The sequence below is a fragment of the Silurus aristotelis genome, assembly GCF_946808225.1.
Source record: "Silurus aristotelis genome assembly, chromosome: 6".
NCBI lineage: Eukaryota > Metazoa > Chordata > Actinopteri > Siluriformes > Siluridae > Silurus > Silurus aristotelis.
Window position 1 is genome coordinate 31,553,382 of NC_139579.1, and position 11,025 is coordinate 31,564,406.

General features: G+C 37.8%; 1 protein-coding gene across 1 annotated transcript in view; it reads right to left on the minus strand.

Moving 5' to 3' along the window:
- Positions 1–556: 556 nt before the first annotated feature.
- Positions 557–11,025, minus strand: part of LOC310727759 (uncharacterized protein) — a gene marked incomplete at its 5' end in the record, with an annotated part of 10,652 nt that continues 183 nt past the window's right edge. Inside the window, 8 exons of the mRNA XM_083544497.1 lie at positions 557–1,566; positions 3,558–3,617; positions 5,573–5,689; positions 6,097–6,193; positions 7,781–7,856; positions 7,927–7,990; positions 8,096–8,177; positions 10,187–10,570. Of these exons, the coding sequence (XP_083400623.1) occupies positions 1,477–1,566; positions 3,558–3,617; positions 5,573–5,689; positions 6,097–6,193; positions 7,781–7,856; positions 7,927–7,990; positions 8,096–8,177; positions 10,187–10,570 (970 nt within the window). The 3' untranslated portion in view covers positions 557–1,476. The remainder of the gene's footprint in view (positions 1,567–3,557; positions 3,618–5,572; positions 5,690–6,096; positions 6,194–7,780; positions 7,857–7,926; positions 7,991–8,095; positions 8,178–10,186; positions 10,571–11,025) is intronic.

Genomic DNA, 11,025 nt, shown 5'->3' on the forward strand with positions numbered 1-11,025 from the left:
TCCAGACTCGAACTCAACACAACACACGTGACCTCGTTTGAGCTCATTTTTGAAGTATTTGAAAAGAAGGTTTTGGGTTCATGATGATTGTAATAGAAATCAATCAGTGTTTGAGTCATTAATATCATTCTATTAATAGATCAGTGTGCTGAGAGTCACATTCGAGTCTTTACACAGAACCTGAGGTGATTAAGTGAAGAGTCTTGTGATAAAAATTATAATAGGAACATTAGAGTTATAATAAAATCATAGTACTTTGGATACTTAAGTAGATTTGAAGGCAGAATCTTTTCTACTTTTATTCAAGTGAAAGTTTAAAGCGACACTTTTAGTTTTACTGGAGTCACATTTTACTGAGTTTATCTCAACTTTTACTCAACTACATGTTTTGTGTACTTTGTCCACTACTGATTGGGTGGTTGATGATAGGAATCTTGCTGATGGTGCAAAAAAAGCTGGAAATGGTCCTGTGTGTTGTAACTATGAAAATAATTTTCTGGAAAAGTAACTGTAATCGATTATTCACAGCGAGTTATAAGAAAGGTGCTGCACTTAAAAAACGTGTGTAATAGGTCATATAGTGAATTTTAGGGACGTTTAATTAATATTTATAGTCTCCAGTTTCAGGTTTGACATCATTTGTATAATAAAAAAGAGGAGAAAATGTGCTACATGGGCATTTCACAGCATCAAATATATCTACACTATATAGACAAAAAGTATTGGGACACCTGCCCTTCCAAGCCACATGTTCTTCCTCCCCAAACTTTCTCATCTAGGAGACCCCTACAACACTAGAAGATCCAAAACCTGTTCCAGCATGACAATTTCCCAGTGCACAAATCCAGCTCCATGAAGATATGCTTTCCATGGTTTGGAAGATCTCCTGCACTAGAGCGCCATCATGATGAATGTAAACGCTGACTGCACCCCAGGAACCTCCTCACCTGACTTGACCATCATCCTTGTGGCTGTTGTGAATCTCTACAAAATCAAATAGAACATCTTCCCAGAAAAGTGGATGTTATTATAACTGCAAGTAGAGACATTCAATAATAAGCACATTGAAATCTTATGGTCAGGTGTCCACAAACTTTTGGCCAACGAGTGTATGACTTTTAAAATAATAAATAATTTTGGTATTAGGAAAATCCTTCCTATCAAGGGAAAGTTTTAAGTGTATCACTTCTTTACACTTAAACACAATCCTTTCTTTATATTCTGAATCAATGACGTGTTCTGATCACATGATATTATATTATATATATATATAAAATATCCTGCAACTGATCATAAAAAAATATCAAATTGTGGTTTCATTCGGTCCAGATGACCTTTCGCTTTCTCTCGCTTCCATCGTTTCTCCACATGGTGGAGCTCGAATGGGACGCCATGGAACATCTCGCTGAAGTGTAAGAAGCCGTCTGCCGTTTTAAATGACTTTTAAAAGGGGAAGTTGTAGGAGAACTCCAGAGGTCACATCTCAAAATGGCGGTATATGCTCTCCACGTAGCCCAGAACCCTTTGCCAGTCAGGGCCTTCGGTCTTCAGCATCTCATCTGCGGTCTGAAAAGAAACACAGGTTAAAAAAGTGGTCTTGTGACCCAATCAGTATTTTATTATCTGAGTGAGAGGAAGTTTAGAGACCGAAAACTGGGGCAGAACATTTGCAGAATGAATCACAGAGAACAAAAGAAAGACAATTCAGTGCACATCCTGTGTCCTTTTCCTTCAGCTGAGGCATTGTGAAAAGATGAATTATTTATAAACCAGGCTTTTTTTTGTTTTTTTCTATTCAACAGCAGAAATGACCAAAAAAGGAGATTTTTATATATAAAAATAAATAGAAAATAGCTTTTAATTATTTCTCCTCACACTGTACAGAAATCTGAAATATGGCCATATATGAAGATAAAATGATGCGAAAATATATAAAGATATGTGTAGTTCTATTGATTGCTTGAGACATATATAATAAATTATATGTACAAACATGTGGAAAACATTTTTTAACTTACTATCTAATGTTTCAATACATGTGTAGGATTCATATACTTTAATATATTGTGTAACACCTTTCATGATACATTAAAATACAACATCATATATGAGACACCTGATGTTGAGTTATGGAATTAGTTACTATGTGAAACCAGTGTCACGTAGATGTTTATGTAGAATTTGCTTATGAGACAATTCAACATTGCTACACTCATAGAGAGTCTTCTGAGAGGTCAGTCTTCAGTCAATCTGCCAAATGCATCAATGTAAAAAAAACAAACAAAAAAACACCTCATGATTGTATAAATTTTTTGCTTAATTGCCACTTGATTTTCTAGTAATAAATAGATTTGATTAAGATTTGTTAATTCAGTTGTGTAATTGCAATAAACATTTAATAATAAATAAAAACATTACCCTTATTCTGTTATTATTTGTTGTTTATATATGCCATTTATGTCATATTTTATATATTGAAAACTTTTATTTTATTTACATAGATGCACTTAAAAAAAGTATTCCTGCCAGTAATTGAAATTAAGTAAACAATTCAAATATGAAATATTATAAATAATGTAACATATTGTTCCGAATTACTTTTTCATAACATGTATGTAATGGACACAAAACCAAAGTGATTTATATTAATATCTATATTTATAAATGATTTTAACTTTCAACTATTTTTATGATTTAATCGTTTTTGGTTTGATAAATATCTTAGTTTTGCCGTAACTGCAGTATGGTCGAGTTGACAATTTCCCGCCTTCTATAAAAAAATAACAAAAATACATTAATAAAAAAATTATTTATAGTTTGTGTCTGCTTGACAGGCCCCATAAATCAAATTCTAATTGTACAGTGGGACCTTGACCTACGAGTGAATTAATGTACGAGTTTTTAGAGGTACGAGCGATCACTCGGTGCTTTGTTACGCGAGCAAAAAATTGAGTTACGAGCTTGAGACCCAGCTGCTAGATGGCAAAGCGAAGCCAGAAAGCGAAGACTGTGACGAAAATTTAAATAAGCAAAGAAGAAAAGGTAAAAAATTTAAAGTTTGGAGATACGTAGTTTACAGGAGTGATAGCAAAAAACGAGTTTTCGCTCCACCTCCGCCTATCGCCTCTACCCTCCACTTCCGCCAGCGTCTTCGTTAGCTTAAGTCGTCTCATCTCCAAGGTAAGTACACTGCATATGCATGTGTGTGTATTTGGGAAAATATATGTTACATATATAGAACCTGTCATTTTAATATATGTGGCAGATATGTACAATATCTGACATGTATTTCTATATCTGTATAAATCTAAACATGAACATGTATGCAATATGTGTTTGCATATCTTTCCTATATATTAGATTTCCATATGGGGCATCATTGGATCATTGGATGCCCAGTATGTAAGCATTTTATACAAATCTTAAAGATTATTAAGGATTTTTGAGGCAGCAGTATAAATCATAAAAATACTTCAGTACAACAAACAATGTAGGTTGAAGATCATGGGCTTCACAAAAACCAGGTCCGGGATCTGTGGAGTGTTTTATTGACTCACCAGTGTTGCGGCGATTCCCACACTCTCTCCCGTCTGAAATGCCAGCAAGAGGTTTTCTTTCTGAGGGCAAAATCCTCATGATCAATCATTCACTTCAATCAACTTCACCTCTATTATTAACTCAGTCATCAATCTTCCACTCAATCATTCATCAATAATTATCAGTTATCTCAATCATCATCTTAATCATCAATCATCTATCAATATTCATTATCTCAATCATTATTTCAGTCATTAACCATCCTCTCAATTATCCACCAATAATCATCATCTCAATCATGGACCTTCACCTCAATCCTCCACCAATAATCATTATCTCAATCATTATTTCAGTCATTAACCATCCTCTCAATCATCCACCAATAATCATCATCTCAATCATGGACCTTCACCTCAATCATCCACCATTAATCATCATTTCAATCATCAGTCTTCACCTCAATCATCCAACCAATAATCATCATCTCAATCATGGACCTTCACCTCAATCATCCACCATTAATCATCATTTCAATCATCAGTCTTCACCTCAATCATCCAACCAATAATCTTCATTTTAATTATGGACCTTCACCTCAATCCTCCACCAATAATCATTATCTCAATCATTATTTCAGTCATTAACCATCCTCTCAATCATCCACCAATAATCATCATCTCAATCATGGACCTTCACCTCAATAATCCACTATTAATCAACATCTCAATCATCAGTCTTCACCTCAATCATCCAACCAATAATCATCATCTCAATCATGGACCTTCACCTCAATCATCCACCATTAATCATCATTTCAATCATCAGTCTTCACCTCAATCATCCAACCAATAATCATCATTTTAATCATGGACCTTCACCTCAATCATCCACCAATAATCATCATCTGAATCATCAGTCTTCACCTCAATCATCCACCAATAATCATCATCTCAATCATGGACCATCACCTCAATTATCCACCAATAATCATCATCTTAATCATCAGTCTTCACCTCAATCATCCACCAATAATCATCATCTCAATCATGGACCTTCACCTCAATCATCCACCAATAATCATCATCTCAATCATGGACCTTCACCTCAATCATCCACCAATAATCATGATCTCAATCATGGACCTTCACCTCAATCATCCACCAATAATCATCATCTCAATCATGAACCTTCACCTCAATCATCCACCAATAATCATCATCTCAATCATGGACCTTCATCTCAATCATCCACCAATAATCATTATATTAATCAACAGTCTTTACCTCAATCATCCACCAATAATCATCATCTCAATCATGGACCTTCACCTCAATCATCCACCAATAATCATCATCTCAATCATGGACCTTCATCTCAATCATCCACCAATAATCATAATCTCAATCATCAGTCTTTACCTCAATCATCCACCAATAATCACCATCTCAATCATGGACCTTCACCTCAATCATCCACCAATAATCATCATATCAATCATCAGTCTTCACATCAATCATCCACCAATAATCATTATCTCAATCATGGACCTTCACCTCAATCATCCACCAATAATCAGCATCTCAATCATCAGTCTTCACCTCAATCATCCACCAATAATCATTATCTCAATCATGGACCTTCACCTCAATCATCCACCAATAATCATCATCTCAATCATCAGTCTTCACCTCAATCATCCACCAATAATCATCATCTCAATTATGGACCTTTACCTCAATCATCCACCAATAATCATCATCCCAATCATGAAATGAGTTGTTGCTATAGAAATAATAACTTTCACAACGAGCACATTAACATTAATGTGTGAATCACAGAGCTGCAGTAATGAAATATTAACCAACGTGATCTTTTGTCCAATCACAATCCAGAATCCAGAATCCAGCAACAGCAAACTAATGCCGAATGTTAACCAGATGTGTGAGTTCATGTTTAAATCTTTTTAATTGCTATAAGACTATTCAGTCCATAGTGTTGTATTCTATATAGTAGAGAGGACATGAGTGTGTGTTACCTTGTTCTCCGGCCTGAGTGTGCTGTATGGTATGTGCGATGGGAGGTAACTATGGTACACGGCACAGAAAGCCAAGCCATCCATCCAGCTACTGCTAAAGTTTGTGATCTCGATGTTCTGGGGAAAAAACACAGGAACAACTAGAGACAAAGGGAACTGAGGAGATATTCATAGAGATACAGTTTATTTTGACATCTTTATGTTAGAGCATGGTGTCTTCAAGTCACAATCAGATTTCAGTTCCCATGGTAACAGCAGTACAGGAGCTGTCCTTTGTACATCGTTAAAATCCAAGATGGCACACAGCGGCCTCTCCGGATCCAAAATGATGATTTTCGTGTCCCGATTTTTCCAAGTACATGGACACTAGGGACAGCTGATTTCATGCATATGACCACCGTCCTCGGCGTCGCCTGATGCCGGTGGCCAGGAGAGGGGACGTCGGAAGCGGTGCTTGACGAGGCGGAAGCATGGCAAACGGGCGGGTGTCCATGCTAGGCTAAAGGCTAGCCCAAGTTTCTTACCTTATATCCGCTGGTACGGTTCTGACTCCAGCGCAGTAGTGAGTTGCGTTTGGATCCTCCATGGCGCCTGAGCAGCTTACTGAAGTCCTCCTGAGGCCTGGGGAAAAATGGAAGGAGAAGAATGGAATTCTAAATCATTTGCATTTTTAGACAAAGAGCAGATATTCACCAGTACATGACGGGTTCACTGAGTCTTACTGAAGCACAATTTATTTCCTCTGGGAGTTGTTGCTTTTGTTTAAGTATTTATATTTGAGCATTTCATTTCCATTTTTGGGTAGTGGTGGTTTAATGGTTAGGCCTCAGGGTTACTAACCAACCCCAGGTTTCAAGCCTCACCACTTCCAAGTCATTGTTTGGCCCCACTTTTACATTTACGGCATTTGGCCAGTAAATGTAACATTGTTTTATTTATATGTAACATTGTTTTTATTTATAACTTACATTGTTTTATTTATACAACTGAGCAGCTATTGGGTTAAGAGATTTGAACTCACTACCTTCGGAGTCCCATACCTTAAACACTAAACTACCTAATGCCCCAAAAAGCAGAGTGGTTAAGGTTAAGTGGAGTGGGAGCTTGGTGAGGCAGGAATTTGAACTCATGACCTTCTGATCCAAAGTCCAAAGCCTTAACCACTAAACTGCCCCCTTCCTACACAGTGGAACTATTCACTTATGATATTTTAATCCAAAGTAAAATGGCATAAGCACTTAACTACCAGTCCCCCCATACAGTACCCCTTTTCCCTCCAGGTACACTGTATTAGGGCTGACTGTTTGCTTTGACACCAGCTTTCTAACAAGCTGTGATATGTAGAAAAAAAAGGGCATTGATGGTTCAAAGAGTAGGGCTCTGGGTTACTGATTAGAAGGGCAGGGGTTTAAGCCCAATCACTGCCAAGCTGCCACTGTTGGGCAACTTGATCTGCTTCCAGGACTGTATCATGGTGGACTCTGTTCTCTGACCCCATGTAGAATTGCAACAAGCTGGGATATGTGAAAAGAAAAAGTTTCCTCCTCTAAGTTTCTGTATATCAACAACAGCGTGAACAATTTTGCTGGTGTGGTTTACATTACAATCTGTTACTAGGAGGTCAATAACAGCCAACACTATACTTCTTACACTGTCTGGAAATGCAACAATATTACATCTGTGTGAAAAAAATTAATTCATATTCACACCTGTGACCGCATCCTTATACCTGAATTCTGGAAACACATACTTTTATGGGTTTTTGCGAGACACATGCATGTTCCTTTTGTTTCACAACTAAATATTACATTTTAGCTGCTTTAAACATTTTACGATCCCAAGTTCCATCATGAGTTCAAATCCCAGCCACACCAAACTGCCACATCTGGGCCCCTGAGCAAGGCCCTTAACCCAATAGTGGCTCAGTTGTATGAGTTAGATAAATGTCTATTATATTATATTTATATGTCCTCTGGATAAGGGCGACAGCTAAAGCCGTAAATGTAAATTCTAAGATGTTCTGTCAAAACCTTAACATGTTCTGACTTTAAAAAGAACTCAGCAGTTCAGTGACCTTCAACATGATTCATGAGAAATTACAGATTGTATAGAAGAGGAGGTTCAGACTTGGTGTGTTTGTGAGTTAGGCACAAGTAGGAGTGAGAAGTGAGACAGGAAGAGAAAAAAACAAAAGAATTTCACACTCACTTTATCTTGCTCGTTTTGTTTGGAGAAAGGTCTATAACAGGAGACGGGCGTAAAGATAGATTGTCCTCCTTTTTATCTATTAAACACATACACATGTTACGAGTTTTGAAATTCAATTAAATGAAAAATGTAAGTGAATAGCTAACCTTTATATAAATTGATCAAGTTGTCTTGCTGATCCGTATTCAGCCTCTCTCTAGTTGGATTGGTCTAAAATGGCAACAAGAATATATTTTTTCACCGAACACAAATTCCACGTGGTGCATATGCGTTCATAACGTGTGATTTAATTTAAAAACACAGATCGGTCCTTACATTGTTCACAGGGTTTGTGATCGGTGCTAAAGAAGTCCGGGATGTACCATTTACTAGGCTGGTGGGGGAAGCTGGCTGTTTTCTACAAAACATTTGAACATAACACAAAAATAGGGTGGCTTTCTTTTTTGCCTTTCTTTTTTTTTTATCTTTGTTTAGACAAGAACATGTTAATTCTTTGCTCAAAGGATAAAAAACAGTAAAGCATTTAAAGTACTGCAGCTACTCATCAGACACCAGTGCAAAATCGTCATAGAGCTTCAAAACAAAACACTACATTTTAGCCACTATAAACATTTTCCATGTCGACCCTGAGCTCCATCGTGAGTTCACATCCCAACCACACCAAACTGCCACATTTGGGCCCCTTAGCAAGACCCCTTAGCGGCTCAAGTGTGTGAATGAGATAAATGTAAGTCCGCTCTGGATAAGGACGTCTATCAAATGCCATGTAAATGTAACTCCTAAAACTAAATCCTAACATTAAAACATAGCACAAAAATCAGTTGGCTTTGTTTTTACAAGAACATGCTAATTTATTGCTAATAGGACAAAAACAGTAAAGAACAAAATAAGCTAAAGCAAATTGTTCCCAGAGCCCTTAATTCCCATGTTTCCACATCTAAGCAACCTATTTTCCTAATGCAATACATCACCAATGTTCTACGTTCCCCTGATCAATGTTCTCAAAACCCTATATATTCCCATGCCCCGATAATCCTAAAACATCCAATTTTAATTTCCCAGTGTTTTGAAAAAAACATAATTCCAAGATGTCATGTTTCACAAACCCTTTATTTAATGGAATTTATGTTTCCATGGCCTTATATTCCCAAGGCTCCATTTTCCAAAAGCCTGTATTCCTAGGCCCAGTGTTCCCAAAACCTTTATTCCCACTTCTTCATATTCCCAGACCCCTATAACTTCTCCCAAAACCCTATGTTCCAGGCCCATGATTTTTTTTTACCAGACTCTATATTCCATGGACCCTGCAGTACCAAAGCTATATAGTTCTATATATAGGATGGTGGTATCAAAAAGTTTTTTAAAACTCGCTCTGTTTACAAGAAAGTACTTTATTTATCTATGTTTACACGCTATCCCCTTCAAAACAGTACCCTTGCACAGCAATACAGCACCCCCAGTGTTCCTGACACTTCTGGAACATGTCCTGGAAGTCTTCTTTTTGATGTGTATCAAGCACCTCTATAATCTATCCTGGATCTCCGCAATGGTGTCAAAATAATGACACCATTCTGAATCTTCATCTTTGGGTAGAGGACAAAGTCCTCAGAAGCCCAATCTAGCGAGTAGGGTGGGTGCAGAAGTAAGATCATGTTGTTTCTGGCGAGAAACTCGTGTGTGAGTAGAGCTCAGTGACTGGGTGTTAAAGCATCCTGTCCATGATAAAATCGCAGACATAGTAACACACACGGTCAGATTAGCACCAGCTGCACAGCTTCTGATGTACACAGGACGATGTCTTTTGGCATACTGACTCATGAAGGTCGGTGCTTCCTATGACTGTGCTACAAAACTAGTCTTGAAACATTTTGATATCACTGTGTATGTTTCTAAAACCCAATATGTATGAGCCCACAAAACCACATTTGTTCTATAAGAAACCCTATATTTTCAGAGCCAGGTATAAAAAGGTCTTGGTAATAGTTATGTTTTCCCCTTAACATAAGTCTGAGTTTGTACCATTTTCTACGCTAGTGATCTGATTGTTTGCTTTGTACTTAAGAAGTTGAATGGCTTAAAACCTAAAGTCCTTAGGAACCCTTTCATGGGTTCTTCTAATCCATAATATTTTGGGTATCTGGAGCTTTTGGTGTGAACATAGATATGATCTTGTTAATGATTTTTTCCAACTGAACATTTTATTGCTTTTGTTTACATTCCCCCAGCTTGCCCAGACAGGTATCTGGTTCAGATTGAAAAACATGCTCCCTGACTTGCTTCTGATCTACTGAATGGAATTTATGATGTGTCAGGATTTGCCTTTAAAGAAACTGGAGGATGGACTTAATTAAGAGTGTGTGCAATACATCCGCAGAAAATCCATGACCTTCTACTCCTTCTACTCACGTTATATTTTCTGAAGTTCCTTTCTCTTTTCTCTCTTCCTCCCCTGTATTTCGCTCATCCCTCTGCCTCGCCACGATGCTCCTTGCACACCCTTCTGTTGCCCCCTGCTGGCTGGGAGTCTCTGTTCTTTCACTGTGTCTTTGCTTGCTTTTCTCAAGCTCCACTTTTAGGCGCTCTACTTGATCTTCGACCTCTCGCTGGCTTTGCTGGGAGTTAGTCAACTGCTTCTCCCAGCCTACACGTTCCTCTCGAAGCGCACTCAGCTCTTCTTCAGCTTCGGCTCGCAGCCGATCGGCCACCACCAAAGCCACTTGGAGGTCAGACTGGAACTGCAGCCACTCATTGCGCTCTGTCTGGATCCACACACAAAGAGGAAGCGTATGTCTTTAGTGTGTTGGAATATACACTGGGGAACTAGGGAATAATATCAAAATGACAGACGGGCAGACAGACAGACAGACAGACAGACAATCAGAAAGACAGTCAGTCAGTCAGACAAACAACATAAATAGATAGATAGACAAGTGAATCAATGGGTATATTGGCAGACCGGCAAAAGGAGAGACATACTGATAGACAGACAAATCTATAGGCAGACAGATAACCAAACAGACTGATAGAGCAGGTAGGCAAATAAATGCAAATATGATGAACATCCAAATAGATAGTAAATGGGTAAACGCATGGACACCACGGACAGAGGCAGACAAACTAATAAAATATGAAGAACAATGGACAGACACTGATGCAGAAGACAGAAAGACAGATATGCAGTAAGGCAGGCAGACAAACAAAAACCAATACATACACATTAATGCAAATAGACAGACAGACAAATA